General features: G+C 41.5%; 1 protein-coding gene across 4 annotated transcripts in view; it reads left to right on the top strand.

Annotated features, from left to right (window-relative positions):
* The window catches only part of LOC147152578 (FERM and PDZ domain-containing protein 4-like), a 58,809-nt gene that overhangs the window by 32,270 nt on the left and 6,625 nt on the right, over positions 1 to 19,914 (top strand). For 3 of the 4 annotated variants that reach the window (XM_086048660.1, XM_086048641.1, XM_086048650.1), the window contains exons 2-11: positions 9,860 to 9,976; positions 11,094 to 11,245; positions 11,657 to 11,759; positions 12,005 to 12,050; positions 12,248 to 12,352; positions 12,483 to 12,590; positions 14,437 to 14,568; positions 16,915 to 17,034; positions 17,311 to 17,447; positions 18,722 to 18,848. In XM_086048660.1, the coding sequence (XP_085904786.1) occupies positions 9,860 to 9,976; positions 11,094 to 11,245; positions 11,657 to 11,759; positions 12,005 to 12,050; positions 12,248 to 12,352; positions 12,483 to 12,590; positions 14,437 to 14,568; positions 16,915 to 17,034; positions 17,311 to 17,447; positions 18,722 to 18,848 (1,147 nt within the window). Of the gene's footprint in view, positions 1 to 9,087; positions 9,431 to 9,859; positions 9,977 to 11,093; positions 11,246 to 11,656; positions 11,760 to 12,004; positions 12,051 to 12,247; positions 12,353 to 12,482; positions 12,591 to 14,436; positions 14,569 to 16,914; positions 17,035 to 17,310; positions 17,448 to 18,721; positions 18,849 to 19,914 lie in introns of those variants that run through there. The other variant, XM_086048633.1, reaches the window with a different exon arrangement.

Raw genomic sequence — 19,914 nt, 5'->3', positions numbered from 1 at the left:
AGTCATTTTTCACATGCACATAGTTTTTTAATCGCTCATCATACCTCCAAGGAACTTTCCTATAACTGTTGCAATGTAGTTACCAAGCAACTTATGGTAATGTGTCAAGCAGGAACAAGTGCAATCCTACTGTTGAGTAACCATCACCATCTTGGGCTCCATTTCAGTTCATTTTATAGTATGCTGTTATGCTGGGTGTGCATTTAGAGACATTGGGCCTCCTTGAGCAGTATTTCACATGAACTCATTTGCTCTTAAATCAATTTACGCATTCACAGCACTCATCAGTGTATGTTTGAGGATTTTCAGTGACATGATTGAGAAAAAATAATAGCAATGTGTCTCCAATTCTCCATGTCAGTTTTACAATTGCTTGATGTTATATATAAATAAATAAAAAATTTACACATATACATATTCAACATTTTAATGGGTTTTCTTCACCAATCCAGTACATTATTTACACAGAGGAATTAAAAAGAATATTTCTTAAAAAATAGGTAAAGTGTAATTCATCTTGAAATTGTTAACCTGTGTAAGTTTAATTTCCTCATTGATTGCAGGTTTGTAAAGGCATATTGCTCACCTTTGCCCAGTGCAAAATGTGCTGTGTATAAGTATTGATTGAGGAAGAGGCTCAATGTTTTAAACTACACACACAGAAAAAAAAATAGAAACTTCAATTTAATTTGAATAATAAAACCATTCAAACCACTAAATTTTGTTTTTCACCATCGATGTACACCTTGAGTTGATGACCAGTTAGTCACAGGGCTGACACACAGAATCAGGCAACGCTTTTGTTTTTTTGTACTGTGGGAGAATGTCAGATACTTGGATAAAACTCACACAAGCTCCGGGAGGACATGTAAATGCAACAGAGACAGAGCAGAGTCAACCGTGATTCATCCCTCTTGTGACGTGAGGCAACAGCCACCGGCTTTTTTTACTGTCAAAACCAGATTCATTGTGCCAACTGCTTCCTAAATTGCAGCAAAATAGTAGGCCCAAAGAGAGAATCACAAGTGCAATGACGAGAGACGCAAACAAGCAATCCCATCTTGTTGTGGTTTTATCCTGTATATCATGCGCACAGTTGCGTTTGCATAATAATTGCGTGTCCCCACATCAGTGAGGCTGCTCATTGCAAAGTCTCACATTTTCGGTGCTTGGCCTCTAATTTCCAAGAGTTTCACATCCCATTGCTTTGCCATCATGCTTGTCATACAAATTCCGACCCATCTGGCCCCATTATTTCTCGACAGATTGAGAAATAACAGCATAAAGATACCAAAAGAGAAGTGGTATTGTTGGCAATTACTTGATTTCCAGATGGCTTTTGTGATTTTTTTTTTTGTGTGCCTAGTGTTTGCATATGGCACACAAGCCAAATTCTGTCTTGAAACTTTAATGACGAGTTGTCGCTTCTTTATGTTTGTCGCGTATCACTCGAGTGATAACCAAGGTAACAAGCAGGACTGGCGTGCGCTCCTCCTCTCTTAGTTTGTCATTGGTTGTGTGGATCCACTGTCAAATCATGAACCCACTCATCAAAAGCCAAAAGGTCACGCTGGCGTTTGCTGTGGAAGAAGCTTGACTGGAGCTTGTTGGCATTTGGCAGCAGAGCCAGGCCAGCAGGCCTTGTTTGTGCACTGAATAGCAGATTAGGGTAACGTGTGCCAGATTTCCCTCTGCTCTATGCCACTGCATGCTGCTAACTCTCTGAGTGTAGACTTCCATTATACACAGAACCATTCAACCAACGAAAGTAATTAGAGTAATTTCCAAAATCAAGTAAGTCAGAACCCCTGTGGCTTATGTGTTTGGATTTTTCTACCAGTGGTTGAACCTGATGTGTGCAGTTTATCTTTAACATCCAGGACCCTGTGGGCAGTGCCCAAAAACAACAAAAGATTCTTTCTTCTAGAATAAGTTGTGTTTAAAAAGAGTTCTCATATGCTTCTTTGGTTCTGCTCTCTGAGATTCATCTCTTAAACCTAAGCACATTTTGAGGTGCATGCTTTTCACAACATTTTTTAACTATTATTTTCAAAGCACATTAATTAAAAATGGGCCCTTAATTGTCATGTCTGTCAACATTCTGGTATGTATGTCCATAAACCCAGTCATGTGTTACTGGGGAGGCATGCTTTACGTGTTTTCTTGCCTTTGACGAGACAAAATGTGAGCCATTGTCCAAACCCTTTATGCGTCTTTAAGGTACAGCATGAGCCTACTCCCATGGTCTCTACTTCATGAAAACAAACGGATCATCTTCTGAACAACTCTTTGATTCTCAAATGACGTTATTTTCTGCAAATCAAACAATTTGCCGGACGACTGGAGATGAGAGGCAAAGAGCTGTTACAGGCCGTATGTCACCATTGGAGGCTGTGTAATGCATGGCCATTTGCCTTAGTTTCTTTTTGACAGAAACAATCTTTTCCCATAGCGCATCACATGGTGACAAATTGAAACCATCAGGAATTATTACTCTCAAGAAACAAAGCTTCTATTTGCTCAGTGAAAAGAGGCCATGTTTCATTGTGGTGCGTTGACCTTCAAAAAGATGTATTTTTAAGTCACTGAATCAATGTTCATGAAATGCATTAAAAATTCAGACAGATTTGGCCATGACCTGCATGCCAAGATGTTGCAGGAATTCATGCAGCAGTACCGTTAACGCCACTTAAGTAAGTGCACACTCAATAATTGATTACTGAAGCTGGGGTTTACTACACACAATAAAGTTGGGTAGAATGTAAGAACGTGGGGAAAATATACATCTTTTCTAAAGTCTCCTACACTTCAAACAGAGACAAATTGATCCAACGTAGCCTTGCCAGTCACGAGGCCGTGTTTTTATTTATTTCAACGACGGAATTATTATTGAGTTAGCTATAAGTCCTTTTTATGGCAAGGGTTTAATTCCTATATTTAAAAAAAATAATTTGGGCAGAGAAAAGCAACCAACAAATTTCCTCATTTCCAAAATCTCCTCACAATTTGACACGATAATAAAAGAAAGCAGAATTCTAACAGAAGTGAAGATGAGGGGATTTCTGCCCCAGGCATGTGCAAGTATGATTGCTAGCCTGCTGTACACAGATGCCAAGAACGCATAGGGCTAGCAGCAAAATTCTGTTTAATTCTTTTGATTGGTCATATATAGCTGACTTGGAAAAAAAAAACTACAGTACGTACTGTAGCATACATGCATGAAGTCCTCATTCTAGCCCCAACGATATTTCCTTCAACTAAAGATAACTGTAAAACAGGATGTTTGGTTATATGCTGTTTGCTGATATCGGCATATACCGCAAGCCTTGTTGAGCAGTTACTTCTGCTCCAAATATCACCATGGAATACTGAAGTGCAGCATGTACTCATCCATAAACTTTCACACAGTACATTATGCACACGTATGCATGTGCAGGGATTTGGTTACTTGGTTGAATTGTTAAAGTACATTGTAGTGAGTTTGTGCAATCAGCTGTGTATACCGTGACAGTAATGTAGCAGTACAGTAAATGGCAATGAATGGCCTTTAGTGTGGAGACATGCACTGTGAATAAATGACTCGCTTTGCATGTAAATTTTCATGAATTCCTTGCTTAACTGTTGTACTATCCCTCCACAAAGTGTCATGGAAATTGACATGTGAAGCTTTTGCAAAATCTTGATGACTAACCAACTAATAAACAAAGAGCGCCTCTCACCGTTGCGCTTTTCAAGTGTTTCTTGCTGAAACCAAATTTTGAACATGTTCAAAACTTCTTCGCGATAACAAAAATGTTTTGCGACCATTAAAACTGTTTGAGAATGTCTGGCGAATGTCTTTGCAACTTTTTGCAGTCTTGAACGCACCCTGATGAAAAAAAACAACATTCGGGCCGTGCACAAACACTCGCAAGCCTCCGCCGCTCGACCACTTTTAGGCTCTGGATTCAGATCTTGCGTGGAATTGACATGTTCTACCTGTGCTTGAGTGGATTTTCCTCCAGAATCCTAACACCTAACACGTTAGGTTAATTGACTAAATATTCAAAGTAGGAATGTGAGTGTGAACATTTGTTTATCTATTCGTGCCTTGCGATTGTCCTAGGAGGAGCACAAAGTCAGCTTGGCTTGGTTCCAGCTTACCTGTGACACAAATGGTGTCGGGCACAAGACATGGATGGCTAGCAAATTACCTGAAGAGCTAAGATATGCCGCGTTAAGCTATCCATCCATATAATGAATCGTACCGTCCCATTGGATTGTGAGGGCCCTGCAAATTATTGATCTTTGCTTCATGTTTCCCTTTCATCACTCATGCCGATCCTGTCAATTCTAGTCATTAGGAAAAACGTATAGGCAGCATGGTTTCAAACCAAGCAATACGTTGTCAGAAATTGATTATCCAAAGGTTGCCAGCGACGTTGTTATACGCACATGGAATCTACAGCAACTCACCAATTTCCGTGGATTTTACATGACGGTCAGAGTACAGATTCATGCCTGGCTTACATTGTCGGCAGCATTCTGTAACAGGTACACATAGACCTGATGTTTGATGTAGCCGACACAAATGGAACCTGTCTAATTTGTGTGCGCGTGTGTGTGTGTGCGTGTACGTGTCAGGCAGGGCGAAAATGGCGGTTCACTGCATTGACTGGGAAAGCAGCGGTGAGCATGGATCTGTCCATGGTGCTGAACACGTCCCTCAGTGCAGAATCTTGTTTTCCGAATGTAATGTGTGCGTGAGGAAAAGCTTCTTAACCCCTGAATAAAATTGAGAGAGGTTAATTGAGAGGACCAACCCCACCTCTAACTATTTTAATTGAGTGATGATAGAGGTGTGTCCCTGTAGTGCGTCTTTTGCGTGGATGCAAAAGATCGACATTTCACGTGTGGATAGTCAGAGTTGATTTAAGGCTTGATAACACAGTGCAGCCATAAAATTGTGAGGCATTTGCTTAACAGGAAGGTGACGGACTGTAAATTGGTGAAATACGAGTCTGCTATTTCCAGATGCTTGAGTGGGATTTGTTATATTTTATGATGCCTCAATAAAAGTAGTACTTGACAGTAAGAATTCTTATGCAAATGTGATTGTGATGAGGTCATGAGGACGAAGGTTAATATCTGTCTTACTCTTAAAGCTTTGCACAGCTCTTGAGCTAATTCTGCGCTTAAAAACGCATGTTTTTTATTATGTGGTGTGAGTTTACAAAGCCTCTTGCAAATTGAGCTGAAAAACATGTGCACATACCGGTATTCTGTTTTTCTGCGGTTGTTACTTCAATCTTTTCATCCCAACAAATGCACACCATGCATGAATGAATGTTAACAAGAAAATTGGTGCATCTGTGTGAGTGCATGTCGGCTAAGTACACAGAGAAATATACTCACTTGCTTTTGTGTGATAAATCCACTAAAAGCCAAAACACGTTGTTGGCATGTAGCAAAGCTATATAAAGTGGGAACACTCAAATGGAACTTTTAACAGCGTCCTCCAATGTTTCATTCATGAAGACATGATGATGGTGCAGCAGAACAAGAAGAGATGGTGACGGGCGAACAAAAGGAAAGTGTGTAACAGTATGTCTCATTCAATAATAATTCTGTATCAGGGTCCAAAATAGAATTAGTCAAGTAATCATTCACAAGCCTTGCTCAAACATGTTATTCTGCCAGGCAAATGATACAGTTACATGCAGAAATATTTCGACAGTGAAAGACTTTATATGATTTTGTCACTCTGTCCAATAGCAGTGGATATAAATAGTCTACAACAGTGGGAGGCAAAATGCGGCCCGCGGGCCACAATTGGCTCACTGGCCCGCCAGATGACCTTGATTGAAAAAAATGTCACAATATTCACGCTTTATATTCAAAGCCTTACTCAAATGAAAAGCCTTTGATGCTGCTTCCGAACTGAAAGCAATTGATATCACTGTTCAAAAAGGTAATAGAGCTGCTGTACGTAAAGTAGGCATAAATGAGTCAACGGTGGGACGCTGGAAACAAGAGCGTTAAGAATACAGAAAGACTACAAAAAAAAAGAGCTTTCAGGGGTAACAAAAGTAGACGCTCAGACCTTGAAAACGATCTAGAAGGCTGGGTAAACTTACAAAGAGCACAGGGTCGAGGTGTTTTCACCGTGCAGATCAGGCAGAGTGTTATGCCAAGCGACCGGGTGAATTTTTTTCACACAAAGAAGCATTGCTTGTTTTGGACAGCACCAGTGCCCATATAACAGAATCTGTAAAAGACTCCATCAAGAGAACAAACTCAATTCCTGCTGTGATTCCTCGGGGCACAACAAAATACTTGCAGTCACTCGACATCAGTATGAATAGTACGTTTAAAGTGGCACTCTGAGTTTGGCGGGAGGAGTGAATGACTCGCGGCCATAAATCCTTGACCAAAACTGACCGCATTTGAAGAGCAACTTATGCTGAACTTTGCTAGTGGATCACTATAAAACAATCCACAATTACCAACGGATTTCAAAAAGCTGGACTGGTATGTGTTGAAGAGGGCTGCACAAGCTCATCGGTGAACCCATCTCGTGACAGGAAAGCGAACGAATGAAACAGAGGAATTCTGAACTGTTCTATTCCGACACTGAAGAAGCAGACTTTGGTGTCTTTAGTGTGCCAGAAGAGGAAAACGAAGAGAGAGATCAATGACTTTTCTGGGAGGCTACTGTTAGCTAGGCGTGTTCCGCAATGTTTGGGGGAAAAAAAGTGTTTCCCAATGCTTAAGGTAATTAAACGTTTTTAAAAGGTCCATCTGCGTGACGTCTTTCTTTGTAAATATCATGTGTTATAAAGTGGAGACAGCTGACAAAGTGAAACAGCTAAAATACTGCATGTACATACAGTATATTTTTTATGGGTAAATTTAGCTGCTGTGGCTTTAAATCAGGTATGCTCTGTAGTCCAGAAATGATGGTAACTAAGAATGATTTGTGTTGCCTACTTGATTTATAAATGCTAATTATGAAATCCACTGTAAAAATGAACAGAAGAGCCTTGTGTGTCTCATGCTGACTGCACTCGGCAACTGCTGTAATTCATCACTGTATTCCACTTCTTAAAGCAGCTAAAGAAGATAGATGATCGATATCTTTAATGGCAGACTATGAAGGCAAAGACATTAGCAATCAATCACACAGATGTCATTTCAGCGTGACAATGAGCAATCGGGAATCTAATTATGTACTGACATAACCGCAAAGCAAACTTGTGAATACTGCTTTCCTTGCTGTCTCCCAATTGACTTGCATGTTTTGTTTGCATTTTTCAGTTCTTTCTCTGCTACTTTTCATTTAATCACAGACCTGCATCGTCATGTCATGGCATGGACAAAATATATACTTACACATATATATCCATCCATTATCAATACCGCTTATCCTCACAAGGGTCGCGGGCGTGCTCGAGCCTATTCCAGCTGTCTTCGGGCAGTAGGCGGGGGACACCCCGAATTGGTTGCCAGCCAATCGCAGGGCACACAGAGACAAACATCCGCACTCACAATCACACCTAGGGGCAATTTGGAGAGTCCAATCAACTTACCATGCATGTTTTTGGAATGTGGGAGGAAACCGGAGTACCCGGAGAAAACCCACTCAGGCACGGGGAGAACATGCAAACTCCACACAGGGAGGCCGTCCCCGGGATCGAACCCATGACCTCTAAACTGTAGGTGGACATGCTAACCAATCGGCCACCATGCCGCCATACATATACAGTATATAGTATATATATATATATATATATATATATATATATATATATATATATATATATATATATATATATTTTTTTTTTTAAATATATATACATGTGTATATATACACACACACACACATACAGTACTTGTACATGAATACACATACTTTATATCATCTCTGGGTCAGGGATGGGATTCTGAGTTTGAGTTTAAGAAATGAGTTTCTCCTCCGCAGGGTGTCCGGGCTCTCTTTTTAAGATAGGTTAAGAAGCTCGTTTATCCGGCAGGGGGTCATAATAGAGCCACGGCCCCAAGCAGCCAGATGAGGTGGTTCGGGGCATCTGTTTAGGATGCCTCCTGAACTCCTTTCTGGTGGTGTGTTCTGGGCATGCCCCACTGGAAGGAGGCTCTGGGGATAACCCAGAACACGCCGGAGAGACGATTTCTCCTGGGAATGCCTCGGGAACCCCCGGAAGAGCTGGAAAAAATGGCTGGGGAGAGGCAAGTCAGGGCTTCCAAGCTAAAGCTAGTGCCTCTGTAACCTGACCATGGATAAGTAGAAGACAAAAGCTGGCTGGATGAATTCATATATAGTACATACATATAATGTACTTCCAGTAATGAGCCCTTTGTGGTACATTGCTGAAGATTGTACTTTCATTACATCATAACAATTTTCCTAATCCTCATTTGGCACATAAGGTTGAGAATATGTTTCCCCATTGGATCCTGTCTCCAGTTCTTCCACTAGATGTTGTTTTCAGACATCAAATTCAAAGGTTTCTTCAGAATTCCTTTGCGTCTTCCATTTTTTGTTATTCTTCTCTGACCTTTTTTTTTTTTTTTTTTCCAAACCAAAATTTAAGTTGTACGCCTGTGCCCCTGCATGATGTTGATGACCTTAATTGAATCTCTGGTGGCATTTGATGTCCAAATGTTGATTGACACCATAGACTCAACATGCATAAGAGTCCAACGGAACCTCATTTTGACAGTGAAATATACTAAACATTGATGTACAGGTAAACTTTAAGAGACCGTTCTTTCAGATCTGTTGTGAGGTACTCAGAGTTGCTGTGACTGTCCCATCCACAGCATTGCATTCTGAAAATCCTCTTACTCCACATAGACACTGATGCACAGATGCGCAAGTGCACACGTACATACATATACACACACTCACGGGCTCTCATTTTCCCTCTGTCTCATACACACACACGCACGTACACACACTTGGATTTGTTTTCCCTTTGATGAAAGGGGGATTATGGGATAAAGGAGGCGAGGCCATGGCAGTTCGGTTCAGTTTGGAGCACAGCTGCTCACAGCCGCACAATGACAGACGAATGTTGATCAGCAGTCGGATCCTCGCACCCGATAACACAGTAGCCTCCGTTTGTTCTGAGCTTCCAACTCTGGGGGTTTGAAAGTGGCAGCGGATCTGATGTCTTTTGGATGACGGAAACCATGGATGCAAAGTCAACACGGTTGCTGCAACTGTGAATGCATGGCTTTCCGCCTCTTTTAGTTCTTCACAGAGATGACTGACACGAGAGAATTTTGCTACACTTCCAACCTCTGGACAAGTGCATTTTTAACCCCCTACAGACGATCGATCACATGACTAACAGATGCATCCATCCCATCGTCGACACAATGTGGGACTTAGCCGCCTGGATTCGTATGGCAATGACATACTTATCTAGTATGTACTTAAAGTGTTTTAAGAAATGTGTTTTTGTACCTTGAGCTGTGGAACGAAATAGCGTTGTATGTTCACTGCAGCAGCAGCTTGCTCTGGCTACTTTGAAGTCGTGCTAGTGACGGGTAACTGTATTTCTCCTGCTCAGTTTACCAAGGATCATTGTTGCTGAGATCATTCAAGAAGACAACTTTCCCTAGCCACCTCCCTTTCCCCGCTCTCATACAATCCAACATTACATTGTTAGGTTAATTTGCTCTAACCTTGTTTATCTGGCTTCCTGGGAAACGTTTGACCAAGCAGCAGAGTCAAACCATTCAACAATGACATGCTTATCAACTACTTTCTGCTTTCTGAATACAGTTCTTCATTTAATGGCAAAGTCTGCGATGTGTTTGAAATGTTCCTGATCTCCCTGACTTTGCATTGCAGTCACAAAAACAAGACATCAGGCTGGCCACCCCCAGGCTCTTGGGGGGGACTGCAGGGTCCTCCATACAGCTGGGACAGCATGAACTGCAACAGGGAGAGCCAGAACTGCTTCACCAAGTAAGTAGAACCAGAATATGCAGAGTATTCTTTGCAGTGTTTAACAGATGAAGCGACTTTTCTCACCTCAACCATGAACTGAATCAAGTGGGTCTGCAATGTTTGTGCTCGTTTCAACAGCCATACTTGGAGTTTGGCAAATCTGTAATAGTGGTTTATGAGCAAAAATAGCCGTGTGCTGTCTATTGCTGCAGGCAAAACTAGTTGAATTTCTAAAGATGGTATTTTTACCATGGAGGGCTGGAAATATCCTGAAAGTTCAGTACTCTGATACCAGCTCACCTGAAACGACCAACGACTTTCACCAACTCCATCCATCTATTTTCAGTACAGCTTCTCTTCATGAGGGTCGAGGAGGGCCTATCCCAGCTGGTACTGAAAAAGATGGTCTGACCTGAGATTCAGACTCTGAACTTCTCAATTTGGGCAGACGTGGCAACCACACCACGCGTTGTGCGAAGCACCACTCCAAACTTCTTGTGTTTACATGCTGGTTTGTTTAGCCTGTTTCTCACCCATTCAGCTGGATAGGCTCTTGCTCAACTCAAATAAGATCAAGCGGTTTAGAAAAAAAATGATGTTAATGATGGATGACAAATTTGGAGTCAAATATTCATTTAAAGGTATCCCCCCCAAAAAATGTGTTTAAAGGTCATGCCAAGACTTGTGTCATATTAAGAAATTATGTGGTATATGCTCAGAATTGCTCAATTAATTCACTCTGCTTTTTCTCAAATGTCCTGGCCATGTCAGACTGTGGCATGTAACCAAATGTCATTAACTATTCAACCTTTGGAATTCAGCCTTCCTTTAACCGAGCGACTTGTTCTGCCCTCTGGTTGGATTAAACCCTCTCCGACCCTGATGAGAATGGGAAGATCACAGATTGGAACATGCTTCATTACAGGCAGATTTAGTTTACGATTTCACCGTTGTGTGTACAATACAGACATATGTGATAATGAAATAAGGGTGGTGGGGGTGATGTAAAAGGAGAAAAAAGTGAAGGAAGGAAGCAAGGTGGCAAGGGAGGCAGATAGAGATGCCACATCCTGTACAATGGTGTTCCATCCGTCAGGCTAGTATTTTCTGTTTCTGCTCTCCGTCATCTTCCAAGCCAAGTGTCGCAGAGCAGCTCCCTGGAGGAGGTTCATCTGGATGGACTCCCGCCTGTGCCCCGCTTGGTGGAGATGAGGCGTGACCCCGTCCTGGGTTTTGGCTTTGTGGCAGGCAGCGAGAAGCCGGTGGTGGTCCGCTCGGTCACACCAGGTTTGTAAGAGTGATCTCCTCAAAAACTACCCGCTGCAGTGGCCAATACATTTTGTTTCTTTCTCCTCACGTACTTTTTCATAGCAGTAAGGGAATGTTGATATTTTTGTTGATTGCTTAAATGTCAAATTACTGCCAAATGTCATAAACAAGCACACATAAGCAGTGATTAAGCATCCAAATAATCAATCATCACCACATTCTAAAACTGAACTAATGAATGGTTTATTTAGAGCTGTAGGCCCAGTGACCAATAAAAAAAACAATGCAATGCATTTATACACGACACCTACATAGCGCCTCATTTGTTTATGCACAGCTCACTATTTTGCAAGAGAAATTCGACCTGATTCATTGTTCCGTGTGGGTGTGCGTGTGTGCGTGTGTGTGCGTATGTGTTTTGTGTTGCAGGTGGCCCATCAGAGGGGAAGCTCTTGCCAGGTGATGAGATCATCATGATCAATGATGAACCTGTCAGTTCGGCTCCAAGAGAACGAGTCATCGATCTTGTCAGGTGGCTGGAGGAACATTGGAGGCACTCTAAGAATGAACAGTAGTTCAGTTTGTCAGGTGGTTGGCTTGCCAAAGAAAGAGAGAGATATATATAGTATACAGTATTGACAAAACGTTAGGGGTATTTGGCTATGACAATCTAATGAGTCTGTCTTTGTGTCCTCTGGTGTCCATTCCCAGCCTAAATGTTCACATGCTCTTTTTTCTGCGCTCTTCTTTGGTGATTTGCTGTCTTTCCTGCTTCAGGAGCTGCAAAGAATCCATTCTATTGACTGTTGTGCAACCGTATCCCGTGAGTGCATCTGCTTCTTTTCGTTAACACCACAACATTTCTGGAATGCAGACATTGTCATCAATCATCAAGTGTGCACCATGAACTGTTTTTATTTGGCTTGAGTTTATACTTTTCTGCACCACCTCTTCCCTCCCTCTGTCTGTACTTCATCCCCTCTTTTTCCACTCGCTCTTTTCTTGGACGTTTGCCCCTAGTCCCCTAAATCGGCGTTCATCAGTGCAGCTAAAAAAGCCATGCTCAAGTCCAATCCAGTCAAAGTGCGCTTTGCCGAGGAGGTCATCATAAACGGCCAGGTTCCAGTGAGTTCTGACACACGCACACACATAAGCATTACACACAGACACACATTTCATGTATGATCTAATTCAATCACTAATTTAACCTCATGGACCTGCACGAAAGAAACGTCTTCGTATTGTCACTTTGCAGAACCCAGTGAAGGACAACTCTCTTTTGTTCATGCCAAATGTCCTGAAGGTCTACCTGGAGAATGGGCAGACCAAGTCTTTCCGCTTTGACAGCAGTACCTCCATCAAGGTGTGTTCATTCATACGCTCATGAAATAAGATGTTTCTGCAGCGTCTGTTTTCTCTCAATTGCAAGAAAGTATCTAAAAGGCATTTGTTTTACACTGCAAGTGACTCACTGTGGTGACTCCTGAGAGTGAATTTTTGTTTTCCGTACTCATTGCAGTCCCTCAAGGGCAAATTCAACTCACGTTGCCATGTACACTTTGTGTTGCACACCACACATACGGAGAAGCCGACCACACTCGTGCATGCATGCAATAGGAGATTCAGAGTTAAAGAATTGCACAGAGTGCTCCACAACAATGTTTGGTTCAGTGCAGCACATGTTGACTCTTAGAAAAGTCATTGATGTCTTGTATAGTTGGGTTGAAAGTGAGTGATAGTGTGTGTTAACAGCATTATTATTAATTACTATTATTGTTATTGTATTATTATTTACCTTATTTTTTGTTTTTTTTTCTGCCTATGCAGCACATATAGTGGCAGGCATAACAAATGAATGCTGTTCACTTAGATGGCAAAGGTACACTCAATGTGTGTATCCACCTCTTGCCATTCATACACAGAATTAGAGGTTGAAGTGGGCGTGGATAGAGAAGTGCACATTCATTTTGGTCTGAAAATATCAAAATGAGCCATCACCCCAATATTTGGGATTTCATATACGTTAAGCCTTTTCCTCAAAGCAGTTCACTATAGAGAAAAGGCTTCATGTACATAAAACTCCCCAAATTAGGGCAATCGTTTTGATATTTGCAGAGGTTCGAGTGGGCATGAGTACAGATGGTCATGAATTTTGGTCTGAAAATAGGAAATATATCGCCTCAAAGCCATTTCCTCATAGGCTCTCACTGTATAGAAAAGGCTTAAATCCAAAATATCGGGGCAATTATTTTTGAAATTTTAGGTTGAAGTGGGTGCATGAGTCAAATGAATTTTGGTCTGAAAATATTTTGAAAGATTTTTTTTGTACACCAATTTATGGCTAAAGTTTACATTTGACAAGCCATTCAAAAATAAAGTATTTTCTTAAAAAAGATGAAAAATGAAAAATAATATTTTGCATCACTACAAATAATGAAACAGAAGATGGAAGAAGAGCCTACATATTTAAGAAATCAATATCAGCAATCCTACTTAAAGAGGAAAGTCAACCCAAACACATTTTTTTCGAGGATATTTTCCCAGCAGGTCTACTAGTTGAAACACTCATTCTCATTAATATTTCGTTTGTGGAATATGAGTTAAGCAGCAAAATCCACCCGTTTTTAGCCATGTCAGAGGGCGGCCATTTTGTCACTTCTGTCGACTGAAAATGACATTACAACTGCTCAAGGCTCAGGTAATGACCAATCACGGCTCAGCTTCAGAAAACAGGTCAGCCGTGATTGGTCATTACCTAAGCCTAGAGAAATTGTGATGTCATTTTCAGTTGACAGAAGTGACAAAATGGCCACCGCCAGAGATGGCTAAAACGGGTGGATTGACTCTTATACAAATACAATATTTATCAGAATGCCTTGTTTCAACTAGTGGGCTTGTATAGAAAATATACTTGAAAAAATATGTTTTGGGTTAAAGGGAGAGTTTGTAGTTTTCAAACTGCTAGCAAGATTTGAATGTAGCCTCATTTCACTCTCCCCTCACATCTCTGACCAAAGTCTCTAATAATGGGAAACATGCCAATCTTAGCCACAAATCAACTATCAAAACATGTCTTTGCAAGAAGGCAATTTGTGATCCCAAAAGGTTTGGGGACTGCTGCAGTAAGTCATTGATTGCTTGTTGTATGCTACTATGCATAATGAACTATCGCAGAAAATAAGACTGATCTGGATGTGTGCTTATTCCAGGATGTGATCCTGACCCTGCAAGAGAAACTATCCATCAAATGCATCGAACATTTCTCCCTCATGTTGGAGGAGAGGCTGGAAGGCTCCGGAAACAGACTGCTTTTGCTGCATGAACAAGAGATGCTTGCTCAGGTCAAATATCCTGCTTGAGTCGCTGAGTGTTTTTCCCCTAATACTATCTTTCTCTCTCTCTTTGCACTTTTAAGGCTGATCTTGCTCAGTATTCAAAGCAACACACTTGAACTCAAGTGTCTTTTATCAGCAGCGGAGGCAACAGCTCACATTGCACCTTCCTGCCCAATACATGCATACATGCACACTCTCTCTCTCTCTCTCTCTCTCTCTCTCTCTCTCTCTCTCTCTTTCTCTCTCTCACACACACACACACAAGCGCACACGCACCCCTGCTCGCTCATTCACACTCACTCAGATACATTCTAATATTTTAATATTCACACCTCATCATTCAGATGAGAAGTCAGGACACATGGAGACATGTACACACGCGTGCACACACTGACATATGGACACACACACACACACATGCCAGCATGCAAGCACCATTAGTTCTGTTCATCTTGTCAAGATACTTGGACAATGTCTATGTTTACGAGTTTATAGTAACAGTTTAACAGTTTAGACCCCTTTATCTATCTATCTATCTATCTATCTATCTATCTATCTATCTATCTATCTATCTATCTATCTATCTATCTATCTATCTATCTATCTATCTATCTATCTGCTGAGAAGGAGGAAGTCTGGGTTTCCATGCTTAAAAGCTCACCTGAAATGAAATGATCCGAAAAAACGTGACGGGGTTTATAAGACCGCATGTTTGACCTGTTGATCACTGCAATCCATGCTCGCCTTCGTCGTTCACTTTTCGCTTCTGCTGCTATCCACCTGTCAACAAATTATTGAAGTTGATAAAAACTCTGGGTGGTCGACTGGTTAGCACGTCCGCCTCACAGTTCAGAGGTCGTGGGTTAGATCCCGGCTCCGTCCTCCCTGTGTGGAGTTCTCCGGGTACTCCGGTTTCCTCCCATATTCCCAAAACATGCTTGGTAGGTCGATTGGACTCTAAATTGTCGCTAGGTGTGATTGTGAGTGCAAGTGGTTGTTTGTCTTTGTGTGCCCTGCGATTGGCTGGCAACCAATTCGGGGTGTCCCCGCCTACTGCCCGAAGACAGCTGGGATAGGCTGCTGCACTCCCCACGAACCTTGTGAGGATAAGCGGATTGGATGATGGATGGATGGATAAAAACTCTTTTTAACTGTAGCAGTTAATAATAGCACATGTAGTCGGCATTATCACTTGAAGAACTGTCAACAACAATGAACGTGTACCACAGACGTATCCATGTAACCTTTCAATATGTCCGCCGGCAATGCATTATGGGAGATGCATAAAACAGTAGTCACCTCTATTGGTTTGGAATATTGGGTGTTTGAGTCCTAGTATGTGCATCCCGCTTCCTCGCCGCAGCCTGCAACGAGCCTAACTTTAATAAATTGATTTCCCTGTGGCGTTTTCACATTATTTTCTGTGTCTACGGTGAAAATGACACAGTTTGTATATAGACACACATATACAGTATATGTGTTAGGGTGTACATCACGTGCAGTTGGGTCGCACCGAAGTCACGTCATGCGTAAATAAATGCGGCCTTCGGAGGATCCAGCCTGCGAATTTGGACACAGCTGCTGTCAGCTCAAGCATGTAAACGGGCTATTGCAAATGTTTCAGAAACCGGAATTTGGACCTTAAAGGGACGTTAACCCAAACATATTTCTTTCAAGAACATATTCTATGCAAGCCCACTAGTTGAAATAAGGCATTCTGATAAATATTGCATTGTGGAACAAGAGTTAGCCATCTCTGGGGTCGACCATTTTGTCACTTCTGTTGACTGACAACTGCTCAGGGCTCATGGCTGAACTGTTTTCTGAAGCTCAGCCGTGATTGATTGTTACCTGAGCGCCGAGCAGTTGTGATGTCATTTTCAGTCGACAGAAGTGACAAAATGGCTAAAAAGCGGTGACTTTTGCTGCTGAACTCATATTCCACAAACGTAATATTAATCAGAATACCGTGTTTCAACTAGTGGGCCTGCTGGGAAAACACATTCTTGAAAAAAATATTTTGGGGTTGATTTCCCTTTAACCAAATATTGTATGCTTGTAAACGTAGTCAGTGTAGCCAAGTTCATTGGGAGGGCAGGGTTGGACTGCTTGGTGAAGAACATTTTTCTTTTCAAGAGGGTGTAGTAACTACATTTGGCCATATTTGAGAAGTGCATGAAACTCACCTTCACGAAACACCTATTTCCTCACTCATTCCCAGTCTAATAGTCATTGCAACTTTTGCTCAGTCTCTGCCACCACATTGATCTTTTTCCACCTCCTCTTCCCACCCCAACCGACCTGCAACAACCCCCACCCGACCTCCCTTCACCCTTCTGATTCACTCTTTAGGTGACTCGCAAGCCTGGCTGTGATAGGATGAAGTGTTTCTTTCGAATCAGCTTCATGCCCCGTGACCCAGTGGAGCTGCTGCGGAGAGATGCTGTGGCATTTGAATACCTCTATGTGCAGGTGAGAGATTTTGACATCATTCTTACTCCTTACAGGAATCCAGGGGTAGCTGATAATGCACCTTAGCCTAGGTAATATTTGTTCAGCCATCTTTAAAAGGGGCATTATCTGTCAAGTTTTACCAATGCCTTTTAGTGAATAATAATACTGCTTCCCCACTAGATTACTCAGATTAATTAATTAATACATGATTCCCTGTGGAGTACAATTAATTAGTTGAATGGACCTTTCCTTGTAAGACTTTGAATACACTCTGCTTCCTTGCTCCTCTGATAGAGTTGCAATGATGTGGTGCTGGAGCGGTTCGGCTCAGAACTCAAGTATGACGCAGTGCTGCGACTGGCAGCATTGCAAATGTATATCCTCACCTTGACAACCAAGCAAAGCCAGAAGGTCTCGCTAAAATATATCCAGTAAGTGAGTGTGTGTGTCTTGTGATTGCTAACATTACATATGTAGCTCTTTGTTATTTCTAACAAGTGATTGGGGAAACATTTTGTGTCTAATCATGTAATTAAGAGCATGTCATTTCATCAGAAATTGTGTATGCTGCTGATACAGTGCCACAACATCAAAGCAATAGTTGAACTGAAGTTAACTTTCATAACTAAATATGCAACGCCGTACAAGGCATTTTCCCTATGGAGACACAAGAGAACCTAACATGAAGAGGCTCTTTGCTAGGGGTAGAAGAAAGGAGAAAGTCATGTCTAAAGAAGAAATGTTAAACATAACCAGGACTCCGTGTAAGGCGGCAATCTGTCTCTATTGGTTTGAGAAAGAGAGACAGAAAATAGGGAGGGACAGAGTACAGAATTAATAGAGGACTGTAATGCATCACTGCAAATCATAGCAATCCCTGTATATTTATGTGTAATTAGATGGCCTGGGGGAGTTCTTAGCATAATAGGGCATGTCATCGGCATAATCTGATCAGACACTTAGTATGTGCTTTTATCTAGTGATGAAATGATCATTGCCCATAAATAACTGTCACAATATATTGTCAAGTAGATGAGGCAGAGACAGCTGGGCCCAAAAGGCAGACAAAAAGAGCCAGTCTGAGTAGGTCAAAGCTAAAAAAGGTAGCTGATGAAACAGCAAACGAGTATAGAAAATGAGATAAGTGGCTAGGGGAGGAGGTATGAGGAAGCAGAAACACACACTATACTAAAACTTCATGTATGTAAGTATGCCACATTTTATTATTTAAAGACTTGTAATTGATTTATTGTATTTCATTTAGTAACGACGAAACTATCAGCCTCCGAGCTTTAAACCATTTTGGTTGCACTATAGCTGTGTGAATCTGCCACCATTCTCACATTCAAAATCATGTTTTTGTGTATTGTCCATTTACATTTATTGTCCATTTACAAAGTAAATATTTGGACACACATAACATTAGCTCCCTGCCAAAACAAACAAAGAAACAAACAAACCTAGTCCTAGGTGCTCACCACTTAGTATATCCTGTTTGCTTGTTTTTGTCTTTTATCTTGCTGTTCACCAGCAAGACCAGCACGGAAACACAATACCAGCATATTCTGGTTATGCTGGTTAGCACCATTTTTCGGCAGGGTATTTACTGTATGTTTCTGCTCATGTGCATGGTGTCTTATTGAGTCCAGTAGAAGTATCTTGCTCCAAAGGTGCCTTTTGGTGAAAGTATATCTCCCCTCAACAGAAAGGAGTGGGGCCTGTCGCTGTTCCTGCCTCCTGCTGTGTTGACCAGCACGAAGGAGAAAAACATCAAAAAAGCTCTGACGCACATCCTGAAAACCAACCAGAACCTCGTGCCTCCTGGGAAAAAAGTAACAGCCTCTCTTTTTGTTCTCTGCCCTTGTTAGCAATCTTCTGACACACGCGCACAAACTCACTGTCCTTTTGTTTTCTGACACGGTGGCTGAAAATAGACCAGCGTCTACACTCACCCTTGTAAAGGTTCTCACCCATGTCAAATTAAGTCACATTTGTTGGGCTCCACCTTAAATGCTAATGCAAGTAGCTTGACGAACGAAGCATTCTAAGTAAAATGCTGCTCAACGGCCATACTTTTATCTGCCTGCGCATTTATAACAGGTGCTCATGTCTTGCTACTACTTTCTCCAAAATCACTTTAAATTTTGAAGGGTGTGTTCAAACTATGGGGAGATTTTTCTCTTATCACTTATTTTTTTGTGAATATGAATATTTTAACTGATGCAGACAAAAGCAAGCGATCCAAGACTGTTAAAATAAATGTGTCCCTCTCTGCTGGCAAATGAACTTTCAGTTCAGCAATAAAAAAAGAAAAGGAAAAAAGAAATGCTTCATGCACCAAAATGTAAGTACAACACAATCATGTCCGTTTCTACTTTGAGTGTATCAACACTGACTGACAGGAGTGGGGTGCACGGTCAGTTAAGGGTTGATACTGCTACCTAATTAAGATGGTACTGGGTCTGAATCTGTGTTGGCCTTGGTCTTGAGCCAAACCAGATTGTATAGGCCTAGAATTGCATGATCCCTCTGTGCTTTTGTAGGTTCTCTCCAAGTACTCTGACTTCCTCATACAACCCCAAAACATATATATAATTTATTGAGTTGTGAAACTAAGTATGAACAGTTGCATGTTGCTATTTGTCAGTCCTATGATTGTGTAGTGATACCCACCCCTCATCCCAATTCAGCCAGGAGAGGCTTCTGCGACCCTATCACTGTGAATAGGATGTATGATGGAAAATAGGTGGATGAAGAGCCAGACGATTAATAAAAATTTAAAAAAACACGGTCAGCTGCATGGGGCTCCTTAATAATGTAGTCTTTAATCACTCAGCCACCATCTTTGGGCAAATTAGGCTGTCATCAAATGTGCATCTTTGTTAAACTGCACAAACA

The sequence above is a fragment of the Filicampus tigris genome, chromosome 1 (genome assembly GCF_054856515.1).
Source record: "Filicampus tigris isolate MCC_2025a chromosome 1, RoL_Ftig_1.0, whole genome shotgun sequence".
NCBI classification, from domain to species: domain Eukaryota; kingdom Metazoa; phylum Chordata; class Actinopteri; order Syngnathiformes; family Syngnathidae; genus Filicampus; species Filicampus tigris.
The sequence above is the reverse complement of the archived record's forward strand: the minus strand, read 5'-3'. Positions and strand labels throughout refer to the sequence as shown.